Genomic DNA, 19,492 nt, shown 5'->3' on the forward strand with positions numbered 1-19,492 from the left:
ATTACAAAACAGGATATTTTGTTTGAATTTGTGTAAACTCTTCAGTGCTTAGGTGCCCGTTTACTACCACATTCTGCTGGTCGTTACGATTTGATACCTTCTTGACATCAAACTGGCGTAATCCAGCTCGATGCTTTACCTGGTGCTTTAAACTTTTGCTTCTTGCAGAACAGAAATGTTTGGTTGGCTTCAATTACTCTTATGTTGCCTAAAACGCTCTTTCGGGTATAATTTTGGTTCACTTTGTTTTTTTTTCAATTGTTGGTCAGATGTTCTCAGCATTTGCAAAATTTCGTCGTGCATACTCTGCTTTCCAGAATATATTTCAAAATTTACTAAGTATTTACTATTTATTTTTTAGGCACATATCAATGAAATTAGCAGGATCTACACGCTACATACAGAACTGAAGTTAATCAAAATATCAATAAATTTTTAAAAGTTATAACTGTTTGCGATTGTTGCAATGCTGAGCCGGTACAAAAACAAAACAAAATCGCAAGTATCAAAGTGCTGATTTACTCGCATCTTTCTTGCTCGCGAGTAAACGAAGCTAAAATGATTCATGAACGTGTTCAGAGCAGCTCAGAGGCAATTGCGCTTTTGGGACGCATAAGCTATTTCTCCGAGATTTCTGGTTTTCAAAGGGTTTTACAAAATACTGGTAGTTTATTATCAGTTTGATGGATAAAGAACTGAATTGTCAGTCAAAACCAAAAAAAAAAGTCACACCGTGTTTGGCTACTCGCAGGTAAATGTTCGAGAACTTTTTGCTATTTCTTTTGGAGCAGGTGGGTGCGAACTTACTCACACCAAGCACATTCGCGAGTCTGTCATGTTTGTTTTTCGTTGGTTTACACTCTTGAGTGCTTCATGATGCGAACATTTTTATCATCGGTGAAAACTTTTTTCAATTTCCAGAAGTAAGCTTTGGCATTTTCCAAAAGAATTCTTTGTAATCTTCCTAAAGGAAGGTTTTTCAGCTTTCGGAAGGAAGTTCTTTGAATTTGGTGGCTTCTCCCACATCATTGAAGGAGTTTTGTGCTCCCTAGAGGGACCTCTTTCAGCATTCTGAAGGATGCTTTTCTATCTTCCTTGAAGAAGCTTTTCCAGCTTGATGTAGGAAGGTTTTCCATAGTCATAGACGAAGATCGTTTAGCTACCATCCTGGAAAAAGCTGTTTACTAGAGAGAGTCGTTAGTTGAAAAAATAATAAATCTCAAGAAAACACAGCAGAATTCATCTGTAGAAAATTTTTGGTAAATAGATTGTTTTGTTTGTTGATTCCTGGCGAATTCTTTGCAAAATCCGTGGTGAATTCATAATAATTTCTCAGGGATATATTTTAAACAGCATGATAGTATGGTCAGTTTCTAAAATTATCGCTGAAATTTTCCGTGACGCAATTATTTAATCATATTCATTCTTTTGACATTCTGAGAAAAGATTTGACAAATTGATTGTTTTTCATTTAGCCGTTAATTTCATTTTTATGTTTAATATCTTTACTCTTTTTATACAATATTCAATCACCCGTTTGTTTTGAAGAAGAGAACTAACCTCCATATTACATCATTGATTGTCTACGTTAGTCAGGATGTGTAATAATCAAACGATCTTCAACCGTTCTTAGAACAAAACCATTCTATAGAAGTGCATTTCAAAGAAAATAATTGAAGTTATAAATATGACAACAGGTTAACATGTGCCAATCTAAAGAAATTCCTACGTCTGTTTGAACAGTGCCGGCAAATTGCACGCGTCCACATAGGTAAACTAATTTTTGCGGGTCGCATTCTGTTCGGGAGACGTTGTAGCTGGCCTAAATCAATGGTTTGTATTCATATAAGTGCACTGCATGACTATACTATGAACAATAGCATTGATGTGTTACGAAATGTACTATTACACCAATTATGGAACGAAGTTTGGGCTATCTTTGAAACCCCTAAATTAAGGCCGTTTTTCAATAAACCGGTCGACTGCTCCAATGTGTTTTGTATTTTATTTACTTAGGCTGATACAAATATTAATTTAACTGATGTCAAAAAAATGATGAATCTTTTTTTTCTCCCCTTCAATGTTTTCGGGTTTTTGAAGGGGGGGGGGATGACATAAAAGAAAATTAATATTTGTATCAGCCTTATATGCAACTGACCATTTGACTTTTGAAAACAGAATTTGCATCTACGGTTTTAATTCTACTCATAACAATTACTTAAATGATCATAAAATGTGTGCACTTTCGGAAAAGGTTCCTAAGATCGTACAAGATCGATAATCATTCATAGAAACAGCCTGAAAATTGCATAGGATGGAATTATCATACATTATTTATGAGCATATAATTCAGCAAACCTTATCACAACCAATAAACCTTATTCATAAGCACCTGACTCATTTCACGATATGGTCGTTTCTGCATCACATCGTCATCATTGCTTGCATCACATGAGCAATAGAACAATACTGTAGATTCTGCTTCTCATTTTATCGATTGCAAATTTTGAGTATAAATACATCGATCGATATCATTGTTCGACAGTTCCAGTTGTGTGGCGAAACCTGGCAATATCCAACTCATCCTCAAAATGAAGTCCCTGTTGATCATTGGCCTGAGCCTGTGCTTTGTAGGCGTAAGTATCTCATCCACATTCACCTCTGAGCCACCACTGAATACCACCATTGCTAGGTCATCGTCGCTTATCCTGAACCCTTGCTGCTCGGAGGCCTCACCGATATCCTTTCCACCGTGTTGAACACAGTGAAGACCGCCCTCACGACCGTGGCCAATTTAGTTAACCTGGTCAACACCGCCCTGGCCAATGCTGTAGCCTCCGGAAACGCTGCCCTGCAAACAGCTCTGGCCAACGTCCAAACTGCCGCTCAATCAATCGAATCCACACTGAAAAACATTGTCAGCTCAACTCTCACTTCGGGACCGTCTACTCAGCTTAACGCTCTGACGACGCAGCTGTCCAATGCCTTGAACAACCTGAACTCTATCGTCAGCCAAGTCGTTGCTGCCGGGAGCTCTGTCCCTGCGACTTTGGTTAACCAGCTGAACACCGCTCTGGCTACCGTATCCAATGTGGCCGCACAAGCCAAGTCTCAAGTTGGATCCGTTCCGTCTCTTCTCGGTGGACTTGGTGGACTTCTGGGATGAGTTTGCTAGTTATGAAATGTATTGAAGTACGAGTGATGGTCAAATAAAAAATTTCTTTCGCACTTGATGAATTGGAGTTGATTTACTTTGTTCAATTATCAATAGTTTTGCCCGGACAAATTCGACAAAGCACGAATAAAGTGTTGAAAATATTACAGCCAACTCTCTATAACTCGATATTGAAGGGACCATTTAGATAGAGAGATATTGAGTCATAGAACACAAAACCAGTGCAAAGGCGTTTCAAGAGACCATCGAGATAGCCATGAAAACCGTATTTTACTATGGTTTACTAACTCGAAATGCACTGTGCTGCCTTGTAGAATATTTCAATAAGTTAGCTTAAATACGATAGTGTGATAACACTTTCAATATTTACTACATATTTGATACCGAAATTTTCCACACGTTTCAAACATTTTTCTCTTGTCTTTTCTCATTACAGGTGAGTAAAGTTCACTCAATCTCCGAGCGTAATCTTCCTTAATTTAACGAAGCAATAAGTAAGTTGTCAGATTTGGTACACTACATTGATTTCAGTCTACTACCCAGATGTATATGAATTTATTTTAGTTAACCTTCGGGCTGCCGCGCTGTTGTACTTTATACAATAGTTGTGATTTATATGCTATCATTTTGCAACAAAGATAGCTATCGACATTAATCCAAAATGTTTTCCTCAAGAATCTTCTTAAGAACAATACTCGACAGTTTTTAGTTACAGTATAGCCCTTTTAATGCGGTAAAATCAATAAATGTTCATGAAAGTTGCATAATAATGAACGCAATATATACGGTTCGAGTATACCACAGTTTGAAATAGGTATATTTCAAAATCCAGATATCATAAAAAGTTGGGATCTTTGGTAAAGTTGTTCTGGAGGTAGAGCGCTATCTGATGGTACCTCATTTAAATCGGATTTTGACCGCTAGGTGGCACTAATGGGCATGGAAGTTTTAATTTTGTTTTGCATATATTTCAGGACCCTGACCATTTAGAAGGATGGCGTCTTCGGCAAAGTTGTTTAGTAAGTTAAAGACTATCATTGGTCAAGCTACTTGATTCAAAATTTTGCCACTAGGCGGCGCTAGTGAGCATGAAACTTTCGTTAGCAGTTGTCTCAGGAATCTGACCACTTAAAAAGGTAGTGTCTTCGGCAAAGTAGTTCAGTAGCTCATTATTTGAGCCAAAAATAGGATATTTTGCCACCAGACGGCGCTAGTGAGCTTGAAATTTTTGTTATGCGTATTCTGCAGGATATTGACTTTTTAGACAGGCACCTTCGGCAAAGTTGTTCAGAAGCTCAGGGACTATCATTACTTTACAAAATATCGAACTTCAACAATCAAAATAAGAAAGAATTTGAGCTACTGAACAACTCTGCCGAACAATGATAGCCCTTGAGTTACCGAACCACTTTGCCGTAGACGCCATCTTTCTAAGTGATCAGACTCTTGGGATATTCGCAAAATCAAGGGTGTTGTACAAAGTACAACCCTTCCCTGGGCATAAAGTATTATCGTCCCTGTTAATAGACATACGAACTGTGGAAGTGCTTACAGAACACTAAGCTGAGAAGCAGGCTTCATTCACAGGCAATTTGACAATATTTTATGAATGTTGTAAATACAACATTTCCTAAAAGCGAGGTAGATTCAATTAGGAACAAGAAATTAATTATAAAACATTCACTTAATAGCTAGGTAATGGCATTACTATGAAGTGAACCAGTCCTGAAAAGATGGGTACGGCTTTCCACCTCCAATTACTCGACAACGAATTGAATCATCGCGCTATCAGAGCCACATCTGTTCATCGTAACACAATCGAATAATGTCGTTTTCCGTCTAGTCACGTGAGAAAATTACATCTTGTAAGTTCCCATACATCCTTTCACCCCATTACTTCCGACGAGTCCTTCCACTCTGAAAGGTGGCCATCCTGCCTCCCTCTCGTAAACACTATCGTCGTTGTCGTGGTGGTGGATGGATGTCATGTCGAGACGATTGTTTCATTCTCCTTTTTTTCGCGCCTGATGCTTGACTGCCACATCAACTTTGAGCACGCTTTTTGCACTCCTTCATCACATCAAAAAATAAACTAAAATTTCAATTTTAGTTGACAATTTTAAATCCCACTTTTTTGGAAGGAAGTTGTGATATCAGAGATTCACCCTTCCTTTTGTTCGTGGTTGCAACCATGTTTAATGAATAAACGAAAGAAGAAGAGACCTTTTAAGAACTTTTTCTAAAGCTTTGATTACACAGTGCGTGCAATGCACGAACATTTGTGCACATTGCACGAATGTTTGCGCGAACTGTGTAATATGTGCACGAGCTTCTTGCAAACATTTTGTAGGAACATATTCGTGCATTCAAACTTGGTTCGTCGAACTTGCGTTGCATAGCAACCGTAGAAAGTTGTGTAGTAGGGAAAGGAAACCAAATTATTCATTCGTCCTGATCAGATTGATAACGATTGGTGTTGGAAGAAAATTTCGCCAAAGGCTCTTCCATAGATTGCTCCAGGATTTTATTTTTTGCAATTTCTCATCGTAATAGGCTGTTTTTCATCACGCCAATCTGTCATGAAACGGCCTACTTTCCTGCACTGAAGTATGCAGTGCGGGAATTGTCATTACGCAACTGAAACCAGTGCTGTAATGATTCATTACGCAACGCTTTCTCATTACGCAACTGTTTTGAGTTACGTTATGAATCATTACACAACAATTTTTCAGAAATTGTAAAATAATGGTGAATGCATTCCGACATACTTTCTGATACCCTCAAGTGGTCTTCTACGAAATTGCAAAAAATGTTGTACGTCGCTCGTTGCAGAACTCGATTTTTACAGCACTCGTCGTAGTTATCCTACTCGGCAAGCCTCGTAGGATAAATTTACGACTCGTGCTGTAAAAATCATCATTCTGCAACTTGTTCCGTAAACTACTATTAAGATTCCTTCTGGGATTTTATCTACCACAAATTTATTCAAGATAATCGCTACAGTGATCCATACAACAATTTCGACTGATTTTTCTTTGCGAAGAAGTGTTGATCGCAACCAGATTTTGTGAAAACCAGATAAGATACGGCTCCAGGTGCTTTTAGCAGTTCTTCCAGAAATTCCGTCTGGAATTCCTCTAGGGACTTTTTCAAGGAATATTCCTGGGATCCCTCCAGAAAAATATCTACTGGGGTTCTTGCAGAGATGTCTCCAAGGATATCTGCAGAGATCCCTCCTGGGGATACACTTGGACAATTTCTTTTAGAATTACTACAGATATATCTTCAGAAATTCCTTCGAGGATGCATTCAGTGATTCCACAGATATCTTGAAGTTTATCTAGAGAATCGTTCTGGGTCCAGCAAATACCTAAGGGGATCTTTCCAAGAATTCCTCTAGAAATTCCATCATGAATTCCACCAAAAATTTCATCAGCAATAATCCCAAGAATACTTCTAGGGATTCCTTCAAGAATTTATGCTGAAACTCCTTCCATGGATTTTTTTTTTTTTTTGGAGAAATCCGTAGATAAATTCCTGAAAAAATACAAGGAAGGATTCCAGGAGCAATTCCAAGAGGAACCTACAGAAAAAATATTAAGAAATTCTTGTTGGATTTACGGAGAAATCCCTAGAGAAACTTCTGGGAGAAATCCTGGAGGAATCTCTGGAAAATCACTGGAGAAAATCTTGCCGGAGTTTTTTGAAGGAATACTTGGAAAAATCTCTAAAGAAATTCTTGCAAAATCCTAAGGACAACTTTTGGAGGAACCATAAATATTTTAATCTGTGGAGAAATATCTGAAGAAATTGCTGGAAAAATCCCAGAAGGATTACCTGGGTAAATTGCTGGAAGAATGCTTGGAGACATCTTTGGAGAAAATTCCTGGAGTATCCTTGGAAAAATTTCTGGAATAATTACTGCAGAGATTTTGCTGGAGAAAACTCTGTCCACATTTTTCTGGAAAAATCTCTGGAATAATCCTTGGACGATTTGCCAAATTAATGGACAATTACCTGGAAAATTATCTGGATTTTTTTCTAGAGGAATCACAGGTGGAGTCTCTGGCAGAACTCAATAGAGAAATAGGTTTCGACCGTGATTGTTTTATTATATTTTTTTAGTGTTATGGCTGTAGCTGTCATGCGACTCAAAGGTAAAGGAAGTCTATAGAAGCAAATGATGGAAACTAGTAGATGCATAGGCGTTGCAAGGGAGCGACAGGATGTATAGAGAAATCTCTTGAGTAATGTAATGGAGATTTTTCGGAACTGTAGGTAAATTTCGATGAACATTTTTTTCGAAAAGATGAAATTTTCTTCCAATACTCACCAGCAAGAAAATTTTCTTTTCTTCGAAGAAAATACGCGCCGGAATTTGCATACTGGTCTATAAAATACGGTTGTGATTTAAAGTTGTTCCTAAAGGATTTCTTAGATAATTTTTTGGCGACATTTCTTGCAAAAATAATTGAAGAATTCCTATAGGGATTTGGAGAAAATTATGAATAATAAAACGACTTACTGGATGGCAATACAACGTTAACTTTAGACAGCAATCAAATGACCAGTGCAAATGGGGCATCAGGTGTTCCTTCAGGAAAACCTCCAGGGATTTTACCAAAAAATCCTCCAAGATAATCTCTCTTGTAATCTCTCCATGGATTCCACCAGGGCTTCTGCCAGAGATATCGTCATGAGACATTTAAGGCCGTTTCTGATAGTGCTGCAGGATTACCTTCAGCAATTCCTAATTTCTCCAAGGATTATTTCAGGAATTTTTGCAGGAATGTCTCCAGTGATTCCTTTATAGATTTCTCCTGTAGAATCTTTACTGGGATTCTTCCAGGAATTTCTCCAAGAATTCATTTAGGTTTTGTTTCAGAAATACTCCGGATTTTTTGCGGAGATTTCTCAAGCGATTATGTTCCTTCAGAGGTTTCTCTAGAAAATCTTTATAGAGTTTTTTGAAAAGATATCTTCAAGGCATTCTCCAAAAATTGTTATTGGAGTTACACTAGGATGATTTCTCCAAGCATTACTCAAGATATTTCTCTAGTGATTTCTTCAGAGTTTTCTCCAAGGATTCCTCTACGGATAAATACAAAGGTCAAGTAGTCAGTAGAGTCATCCAAGAATTATTCCGAAGTTTTTTTTTTCGGGATTCTTTTACGACTTACTCCAGATATTTTACCAGGAATTCCTTCAGGTGTTCTACAACTCACGAATTCCTCAATGGATTTCTCAAAAATTTCATCCAGGAATCCTACCAGAGTTATTACCAGAAAAATTGCTGCAAAACTTATTCCAAGGATCCTTTCAGATAATCCTACAGGGATTTCTTGAGAGATTCGTTCTGGGTCTCCATAAAAGCATCCAAGGATTACTCTAAGAATTCCTTTTGGAATTCTTCCAGAGATTCACCCAAGAATTTCTGCAGGAATTTCATAAGATTTTTTTCTAACAATTGCTTCAGGAATTAAATAATGAAAATGTATACAAAAAATACTCCAGTAAAATCTCAACGTCAATTCCTTTTTGAAAATCTCTTCCATGGTTTTCTTTAGAAAAATCTCTACATGGGGTGTTTCGGCCAGTACGTCTTTCCTACGTTGTGATATATTTTTCTTGCGGCGTGGATGCCGACGAAGCACACGAAGAACTTTACTCTTCACTTTAGATTTATCGCCACCAATAGGCAGCGTGCCTACTCGGTGGGGGAAACAAAGCAAACTACAAAACTTACATGCTAATGCGTGCGCTTTATAAACAGGTGCACAGTACGGACAGACAAAACATGCAATGGTGATTCATTTTACGCGCACACTTCTCTCTACAGTTTGGCGCGTTGTTGGGTTGGCGCCTTCAGTGATTCCTCCAGGGATTACTCTAGGAAAATCTCTACAGAGATTCCAACATAGATTTCTCCAGTTTTTTTTCATGAATTCCTTCAAGGTTCCAGAAAATTCCTAATGGTTTCCTCTAGAAAATGTTCCAGGGATGAGCTGGTAGAGAAACAATTGTATATTTTAATGAAATATGCTTTTGTCTACGCAGTCTTAATAAATTCTTAAAAATAAAGACTGCGTAGCCGAAAAGCATGTTTTATGATCCAGGGATTTCTTCAGGAATTCCTCCAAGGATTTCCTCAGGATTTCTCCAGGATTTTTCTAGAAATTTCACCAATGATTCCTCTAGATTTTTCGAGAAGTTCCTCCAGGGATTCCTCCAGGGAATCCCTCCAGGAACTTATTCATGAATTTCTCCTAAAACTTCTTTAGGAAGATTCTCTTAAAAATAATCGGGGTGGAAACCTGAAGGACTTCTTGTTATATTTGATGAAATACCTGGAGGAATTCTATGGTGAATCTCTGTAGAAATTTATATAGAAATTCTTAGAGGAATCACCGGAGGATTTTTTGAAGGCCCATTGCGAATCAAATTTCAAAGGGAATAACTTTAGGAACACCTGAAAAAATCTTAAGCATAATTCATGTAGTAATTTTTTTGGGAGAATTCCTGAAGGAAACTCTTGAAGAATTTTAATTCATGTAGTGAATTTCCTTTTGATTTGATCAATGAGTATCCTTCAATATATTACAAGAAAACATGAATGTTAAGACAAAATCTTCGAAATTATTCTCTAATTATTTAAAAACAAATATTGGAATTAAAAATGCGCTCAACGTTTTTGCATGATCTTTAAAACTATGGCTAAATCGGTAAAGCACTGTTTAATTCAAAGAGTTTTTAGGGTTCCTATCAGAACCTTAAAATGTAAACATATTTGCAGTTCTATCAGAAACTTGAAGTGAAAAGGAAATTCTTTTGTGACGCGGTAGTCCATATTTTTGAATATCTATTCTATTTTGAATTTAGTATAGGCTTAGCTTTGCTTCAGTAATGGCTTAGCTTTTAATAAAAAAAAAACAAACGGACACCGTCTTCAGCAATCTAGCTGCACAGATTGTAACTTAACATTAGACAACGGACAAGCATGCTCCAGTGACCATTTCTGACGAAAAGTTTCAAGGGCTGAAACGGGAATCGAACCCACGTCCCCCATGGCACGATGCGCTCACTGCCTGACGACACTAACCGCTCGGCCACGAAGCCCGCAATAATTCATAGAATATACAGTACAGGCAAGAAAAAAAGTACATAAAGGCCGATTTTCATACAAAATGTCCAAGTTTAGGGAACTGTATAACAGCCTCTAACGAATCGATTGACCTGAAATTTGAATTAAATTTCATAATTGAAATTCTCATAATGAAATTTGATGGGAAAGTGATCAAATTCTATTCAAGAATTTGGAAGATATAAAAATAAATACTATTTTGAAAAAAAAATCAAAAAAAAATTAAATTGGCATGTTTTTTATATGTGAATATTTAGAAGTAGGCATGCTTCTACATTTTTTTTTCACTTAGATGAAATGCAAAACTTTGTAGAAGATTATTCTTATCGTAAATTGTTTGGTTTCAAAATATTTCAGTAGCAAAATTTGAACATTTTTGCCAAAATGGGCGAATTTTCAAAACTACAATTTGATGATTTATTCACAGTTCTAATTTGAAGTTATTTCTGTAGTAAACGAAAGATGCCATTTTAAGATTTGCATCTGATCGCTACAACGATGGTTAACTGAATGCTTTCATTCGTCTCAAATGAAGCCCGCGAACCAGTGGAACGAATTTCGTTTCGGTTCAATCTCAGAGCTTTTTGCTTCGACACAGTGATGCCACATACACAAATTTATCTGTAACTAGTGGTCCCGGCAAACTTCGTTTTGTCATCAAGTAGGCTGTTGGAAAACTCGTTTGATCGTTCCATACGAAATGACAGTTCCGTTCACGCACGTTTCTCCAAATTTCCCGGTGAATATCCTGGGATTTGTATACACACAAACACGTCGGAACCCTTAAAGAACAAAACGGAGGAATTCCGTTGACTCGTTCGTAAGCCATTTCGTGACATACAAACACCATTCCATTTTTATTTATATAGATAGATTACACAGATTTTTCCCTGTTCTTGCCTAAAGATATCTGTGATCACAGATCACAAATTTTTTGAGATAAAAAAGATTTTAAAGATTTTAGGATATTTCACGAGTGTAGGATACAGTATTGAAAGATGTAACGCAGAAATGCTATTGCTCTGTTTAGTTTTTCTCAAAAACTTAAGTATTCTTAAATTTTAGAAACAATTATGCATCTTTATCTTACTTTTAATAGAATCAGTTCAAATAAATAATTGTTGACAGGCAAATACAGCGGTTTGCAAAGGTTTATTTTGATCTTAAAAAAATTATATTGAATTTTTGCACAACACAGATTTTTACCAAGATATTTGAAGTTTAACCTAAGATGGAAAAGATTTTTTCGGTCGAAAACACAGATGAGATTAGGAAAAAATGTGGCAACACTGCTTCGACACTCAACTCGTCACACGAAGCGCAGCTTTGAGCTCTGTCTTCCGATCTCACACGATTGCTTTAATTTCCAGCCGACACAAAGCTTCGTTAAGTTCTTTGCCTTTCGACCTGTTTACACGCAGGTTCGGCTAGGGGTGTTCAAACTGCTCGTTCAATTCTCATTCCATACACGCATAACCTATTCTAGCAAATAATCCTGACTGTTGGCTGTAACCACTACATTATTCCTCTTCTCTACTCTGTGAACATGTATTTTCAATTAATTTTGCTAATGCTGTACATCAAAACTCAAAACAAAATAAATTAAAATTTTCTGCCTTGTCCACTCCAAAACCAATCCAAATTAAAACAAATTCAACCCAAATCCAATCCAATCGAATCCAAATCTAAATCCAATCCAAATCCAATCTATATCCAATCCGATCCAAATCCAATCCGAATCTAATCCAATCCAATTCCAATTCAATCCAAATCCAATCCACTCCGATCCAAATCGAATCCAAATCCAATGCAAATCCAACCCAATCCAATCCAAAACCAATCCAAAACCAATCTAAATCCAATCCAATTATTAAACTTGAAAAATAGTTTTGTACATAAATATTGTAGAAACAATATTTTAATGAAATTTCAAAAAAGTCGTAGTGTCAGGCTTTCGAAGCGTCCGGCCATTCGAAGCAAAGCGGTATATAATTTTTTTTTTGCTGTGCCATGCAATTCCCAAACCGAACTCGATCTGCTGAAGTAGTGGTTGTCTGGGCACCTCTGCACCGGGCGGGGAGAAACTACACGAAAGCAGCAGGAATCAAGACGGGACAAATAGATACGGCCACCATTTACCACACTAGTCTCGGTGACAATGTCTCATCTGGGCTACCGGGTGACGCTAATGTCTGCCATTCGTCTACGCTGACGGAGAGCTCGCTGGCGTTGGAGGTCGGCGGCGAGGTGAGCACCGCGGTGTAGGGGAACCTGGGGAAGGAAAGCTTTTTTCCCAGTTGTCGCATTTTCTTCCGACTTGTCACCATCCACAGCATAATGGGGTGGTGGCTCTCGGTCGCTGCTGATGCCGCTGCGGAGCGAAGAAGCATTTGTTTCGTCTTTGTTGTTCGTTGACACTTTTGCTATGGCGTGGCGCTAAATGAAATTACATTACAGACTCATATGTATGTATATCTGGGTGGTTTCACTGCTTCGTGTCAGGGGTTTTTTTTTCGTGCCAGTCATGGTTGACAAGTTAATTTTTAATGCACTCACTGAGTTGAGTAGGAAAAATGCCAGTAATTGATGCATTCTGGTGACTAGGTACGCGGGGCTGAAAGAGGGCGGGAATGTGGAATTTGTCGGGAAAATTATAGGTCAATCTTTTAAAGGAATAATGAAGTCAGCTGATCTGACTTACCCGAGTTACCTCAGGGATGTCTAAAATATTTGTTTGCGGATGACACAGGCCTCTCTGCAAAAGGATGAAGCTTGCGTGTCATCTGTAGTCGATTACAAAAAAGTATGAATATTCTTTCTTCATACTTGCAAAGATGGAAGATTTCTTCTAATGCTTCTAAAACTCAACTAATAATATTCCCACATAAACCAAAAGCTCTTTATTTGAAACCTTCAAGTAGACATGTTGTAACGATGAGAGGGGTTCCAATAAATTGGTCAGATGAAGTTAGGTATCTAGGACTCATGCTAAATAAAAATTTATTTTTCAAAAACTACATTGAGGGAATTCATGCCAAATGTATCAAAGATGTAAAATGTCTTTATCCACTTATCAATAGAAAATCAAAACATTGTCTCAAGAACAAGCTTTTGATCTACAAACAAATTTTCAGGCCATCCGTGTTTCATGCTGTACCAATATGGACTAGCTGTTGTAATACCAGGAAGAAAGCGCTGCAGAGGATTCAAAATAAAATTTTGAAAATGAGTAGATGAGAAACCGAATATAGTACTATACTTAATTCCACTTTAGTTTGTATCTTTTGACAGATACGAGTATTTCGACTTCAACTGTAAGGCCGTCGTCAGTGTCGTGTACTAGACTCGTCGAGTCTAGTCTAGTACACGACACTGAAGACGGCCTCACAATTGAGGTCGAAATACGCGTATCTGTCAAAACATACAAACTAAGTGGAATTAAATGGTAAAGAACTAAATTCGGTTTTTCATCTACTTATAGGTAATCCACTAAACAGCTCGAAGATTTATTATCATTTTGAAAATGATTCTGAAGCTTCCTTCTTAATATGGTACCAATGAGTTACATAGAAGATGTTGTAACATTGGAACAAATGGAAAAACTTAAAAGTAAATGGAGTACCGTGTACCTTTTAATTCCGCTCCTAAATGCTTATCTTTGACAGATACGCGTATTTCGACAACCACTTGCAGTCTTCTTCAGTGTCAGTTACTCGTAGTGGATACGAGTAACTGACACTGAAGAAGACTGCAAGTGGTTGTCGAAATACGCGTATCTGTCAAAGATAAGCATTTAGGAGCGGAATTAAAAGCTACACGGTACTCCATATACTTTTAAGTTTCTCTATTGAGATTCTGCTCAGAGGATTCGAACAATAATAAGAATTTTTTTTTCCTTCTTATTTATTTTATTAAGCTGAATTCGCCATTAGGCATCACGCCAGCTGAGTACAGTTTGATATCTGAACACTTGAACAGTATCTGAATACACACTACTACTACTATGATGGTCTATTTTTGGATCTGACCGCGACGATGATGCTTCTTTACCTCTGCACGCAGGTAGAGTGAAGATCACGCATAGATGTTGTTTGCATTTGTTGCCTGTCAGTCCATCAGGAGGGAACGATGAGAAGTTGTCCATTTTCATTGCCATTGGTCTGGTTGCCGGTTATCAGGATCATTAACCTATGCGTACCCAAGGTCTGTTTTTGAGGATTTTCAAATCTTCAATCAGCTGTTAAAAAGTCATTTTCCAACCGATTTTCTTGAAACCAATGGCATGCGATCCAGATTTGTCTAAATTTGCAAGGGCCGCAAAACGGAACCGGTTCACCTCATGGTTCCGGAGTTATTCCGGATTCCGTTGGGGTCAGAACCCGTCGAAATACGAATTTCCAAACAATTTAACTTCTTTACTCGTGCTATTCGATATTTTTATACATAAAACACTATCAATATATACAAACATATACATTTAAGTGTTAATGACCTCTTTGGACACGACAATCCGTTTACTTGTGCCAGATATATTCCGGAAGTCCTGGGGGAGGTGGTCATTCCCACAATGTTATCAGAACCATTCGTGCGACACCTCAATCTTCATGATTTGTCAAATAATGAGTGGAAATGGTTATAAGAAAGTTCAACGACCATTCGGGATTGACCTGGTCACACCGGATGTGTTCCGAACACCCTGGCGGAAGTGGCCAATTCCACAATGCTGTATAAACCGTTCGTGCGACATATCAAACTTCATGATTTTTAAAAACAAAAACGAAAATAAATGTTCTGGACATCCATGACCATTTTGGACTGGGGTACACCGGACATATTCCGGATACCTCGAGGGAAATGTCCATTTTCTAAGTTTTTCCAAAACGATTCGTACAACACCTCAAAAACCACGGAAATTAGTGTGGTCAAAAATGTAAAAAGAGAGATAAAAATAGAGTACACTACGCACAGGTTGGACCGTTTCAAAATAATTCTTGACAACACAATCTAATGACTTCTGCCTGGCTTGGCTGATGCTGAAACTGAAGCTAACTGTGCTGCCATCAATGTGGACGAAATTATCAAAAAGAAAGAAAGGAGTAGAGCACACAAGAAGCAGGTACGACCAGATTATTAGAGTTTCCAAATTTCCCGGGATTTGATTGACAAAGCGAATTTGGTGGAATTTTCTTTTTAAATTATTCGTATTTCGTGTAGGGTCGGTGTTCCCTTAGTAGACAGTCCCCTATAGTCACACTAGTGACTTTTTATGGCCGTTTTGCTATAAATCGTTTCAAAATATTATTTGACATGAGCCTCAGGAACTATTTATTTAAGTACCATTGATACACAACTGGATTTTGTTAAAACAAATCATCCAAATATAGTTTAGTTTATAATTTTAGCTCCCTTGCATCTATAGCAAATCTATTATTCCTATAGTAGCACTAGTAAGAGAAACCTTTTTTGCATAAAAAAAAATAATTTATGAAATAAGAACCTTTTTATATCAATCGAAAGCTTTTAATCCACATTTTGAAGGAAAAATATGAAAGATTTGTAAAAATACGGTTTTGATTTGTTGTTTGCACATGTTGTTGAGGCACATGTGTACCTATAGTGACACAAGCGATAATAGATACAAACATTTGAGATTTCGTATTTTTTATGTTTTTTTTCTCACATAACCGAGATAAAAAGCTTTAAGATGACGTAAAATAATGCCACTGGCTTTATTTTTCGATTTTATACGAATATTTGTTCTTAGTAATGTGGCTTTAAAATTCAACATGTACATGGTACATCGACCCCATATGTATTTTATACCAGTAAATTTGTTGGTTATTTCTCTTCTTTGTGAGTAATTTATTCATGTTTCTCTAAAAAATGTTAGCTCCATTTTAAACGCTAGGCTTCAAAACAACAAAGTTTATAGCATAAAGCATAAGTCCACGTGCAGTTCATTCTTGATAAATCGTATAAAGTTTAGAATAAAATCCAACTAGACCCTTTATTTTGCAAATTGTGACTGTTACATCCATGAAACTTTTATAAGCCTACTCAGTTCAGTTCGTGCCTTCCTTGGCCAAGTGGTTAGGCTACCAAGCAAAGCCATGCTGAAGGTGTCTGGGTTCGATTCCCGTACGGTCCAGGTTTTTTTCGTAATGGAAATTTCCTTGACTTCCTTGGGCATAGAGTATAATCGTACCTGCCACACGATATACGAATGCAAAAATGGCAAGTTTGGCAAAGAAAGCTCTCAGTTAATAACTGTGGAAGTGCTCACAAGAACACTAAGCTGAGAAGCAGGTTCTGTCCCAGTGAGGACGTAATGTCAAGTAGAAGAAGTTTATAGCAAAGATCCACCGAAAATTCCTTTATTTGATATAGCATATATTCTTTCGCCAAAAACGATATCCATTTTATGAACAACTATTTGATTACGATAAGAAAGGCCCAGATAGCCGTAGCGGTAAACACGCAGCTATTCAGCAAGACCAAGCTGAGGGTCGTGGGTTCGAATCCCACCGGTCGAGGATATTTTCGGGTTGGAAATTTTCTCGACTTCCCAGGACATAGTGTATAATCGTATCTGCCACACGATATACACATGCAAAAATGGTCATTGGCATAGTAAGTTCTCAGTTAATAACTGTGGAAGTGCTCATAAGAACACTAAGCTGAGAAGCAGGCTCTGTCCCAGTGAGGACGTAACGCCAGAAAGAAAAAGAAGAAAAAAATATGCATCGAAATATAACTAGTGATGTAGTAAGTTCATTGGTTAGAATTAAATGAAAAGTAAATTGTGCGATGGTTTTTGTTTGAAAATATAAAGTAAATTCTTTTTCTATAGAGTTACCCAGGAAATATGAAAATCCCGGAAAATACGGGAATCCCGGGAAACAGAAAATCATTTTCCGGGAAATCTCAATTCCCGGGAAATGTTCCCGGGAATGTAATCTCTACAGAATATAATAATTCTTGACAACATACCTTCTTCAACCAATCAGGAGTCAATCTCTCAACTACCTGTCAGATGTTTGTAAACAAAACGGCCAGCCCTTCCTCACCTACCCTGTCTGGTTTTCTCCACAAAGTGAGCATAATAGGACACCTTAGAGAATTGGACCCGCCTTGCTTCACAGCGATATTCATTCTCTTTCGTTCTTTTAGAAAATTCATTCGACAGGAGCTGTTTCTTGTTTTTTAGTTTCCCATAGAAAGCGAACAAAGTTTGACTATTACAAGCGATCATTTTATCCATGATTCAAGGAAACATTGTGTGCTACTCGGGATATCCGAATTTTGTTCGGTATGGTCACAAACCATCTGAAATGTTTCCAGTTTCATCTAAACGAAATGAGTTACACACGAAACTGAGCTAATGACTACTTCTCTTGAAGCAATCAGATTATATACAATGGAACCCGTCCTGATTGGTCCTGAAACCGGTGTAAAGTGCCGCAAGAAAAAATAAATTTGATATGTCGCATGAACAGTATTGTGAAATTAGCCTTTTCCGCCAGGCCGTACAGAACATATCTGGTGTGGCCAGGTCATCCTCCTGAATCTTGAATGGTCGTTGAACTATCAAAGGATGTTCGGAAAATGTCCGGTGTGACCAGGTCAATCCCGAATGGTCGTTGAACTTTCTTATAACCATTTCCACTCATTATTTGACAAATCATGAAGATTGAGGTGTTGCACGAATGGTTCTGATAACATTGTGGGAATGACCACCTCCCCCAGGACTTCCGGACCATATCTGGCACAAGTGTCGTGTCCAAAGAGGTCATTAACACTTAATTGTATATGTTTGTGTATATTGATAGTGTTTTATGTATAAAATTATCGAATAGCACGAGTAAAGAAGTTAAATTGTTTGGAAATTCGTATTTCGACGGGTTCTGATCCCAACGGAATCCGGAATAACTCCGGAACCATGAGGTGAACCGGTTCCGTTTTGCGGCCCTTGCAAATTTAGACAAATCTGGATCGCATGCCATTGGTTTCAAGAAAATCGGTTGGAAAATGACTTTTTAACAGCTAATTGAAGATTTGAAAATCCTCAAAAACAGACCTTGGGTACGCATAGGTTAAGAGCAGATGCTCTACAAGAGGGGCAAGGTGCTAAGCCGCTTTCATGCAGCTTGACGAAAAGTTGTGTTGGGGGGGCTGGGAATCAAACCCATGATCATCCGCATATGAAGCGAACGTGCAGCCAACTACGCCACGTCGACCCCCTTAACATTAATAAGAATTGGCACAAATGTCAAAAAAAAAAATTGATAATTTTAGACTTAAAAACATTGCAATCGATTAATGCGGTATATATTTAGGTTTAGTTAGGTTAAGTAAATGGAAAACTTTTTTCTCTCTTATAAGCAAGTGAAATCAACTCATCTGTAAAATTCTGCTACGGCAAATGAAAGCAATATGTTGTTAACCAAATGTTAACAAAAGCTTAGACCATAGTTTCTCAAATTGGGAATCGTGAGCTACTGTCAGAAAGGTTGCGAATAAATTTTTAATTTCGTATATTTTGCATACGTTTTCAAAATCTTTAAAGTATTTTGCTTTTCTTTTTCAATTATTTCACGCCAAAGTTTTTATGAGTTCTTCAAAGTAAAAAGTGCAAATGATTTCAGGTTTGATCCAAATAAATTCTATAGATTTTTCACTTAGGAAAGTTCAGTAAAAAAGGTAGTTTCTCTGAAGACAAACCATAAGTTTTTATAAATAGAGATTGGCTGATAATTTTTACAATAAATTTCAAAAATAATATCGATAAGTGCAATATTATTTTACCAAATAATCGATAAATTTCACCAACAACAACTTCTTAAAAAATCCTGTAACGTTAATGAAAACTCAAAAACAATTCTAATAATTTGTTACTAACCTATAACATTTTAGTTGACTGAATTGTTTTCCAAAAATGCTAAAATATCATAGATGTCCAATGTATAATTTGAACATTTTCCAAAAAAATAAAAACCTCGATGATAACAGATATATTCTTCATGACATTTTCAGATTTTATCGACAAACCAAAAAAAAAAATAGGTATTCCCCACAAAAAATGTTTTTCAAACATATATTTGAAAAATATCAGTAGATATAACTTTGTTCTACAGAACGCTTCAATCTTACTGTTTCTCCCTGGTGGGTCGCGCATC

General features: G+C 37.2%; 2 protein-coding genes across 4 annotated transcripts in view; both read left to right on the forward strand.

The window, feature by feature from the left end:
* The window catches only part of LOC5574617 (rho GTPase-activating protein 100F), a 294,042-nt gene that overhangs the window by 167,234 nt on the left and 107,316 nt on the right, over positions 1-19,492 (forward strand). The window lies entirely within an intron of this gene.
* On the forward strand, positions 2,550-3,233 carry LOC110681566. Its single transcript, XM_021857665.1, has 2 exons — positions 2,550-2,636; positions 2,693-3,233. The coding sequence occupies exons 1-2, from the start codon at positions 2,592-2,594 to the stop codon at positions 3,164-3,166; spliced, it is 519 nt and encodes a 172-aa protein (XP_021713357.1). The 5' UTR covers positions 2,550-2,591; the 3' UTR covers positions 3,167-3,233.

Source organism: Aedes aegypti, chromosome 1 (assembly GCF_002204515.2).
Source record: "Aedes aegypti strain LVP_AGWG chromosome 1, AaegL5.0 Primary Assembly, whole genome shotgun sequence".
Taxonomy (NCBI): Eukaryota; Metazoa; Arthropoda; class Insecta; order Diptera; family Culicidae; genus Aedes; species Aedes aegypti.

What these genes read in the sequence shown, in the direction of transcription:
- LOC110681566 (XM_021857665.1), top strand. Translation starts at nt 2,592, where the DNA reads ATGAAGTCCCTGTTGATCATTGGCCTGAGCCTGTGCTTTGTAGGC. An exon ending in TGAGCCTGTGCTTTGTAGGC is followed by an intron (nt 2,637 to 2,692) that starts GTAAGTATCTCA and finishes CACCATTGCTAG; the next exon opens with GTCATCGTCGCTTATCCTGA.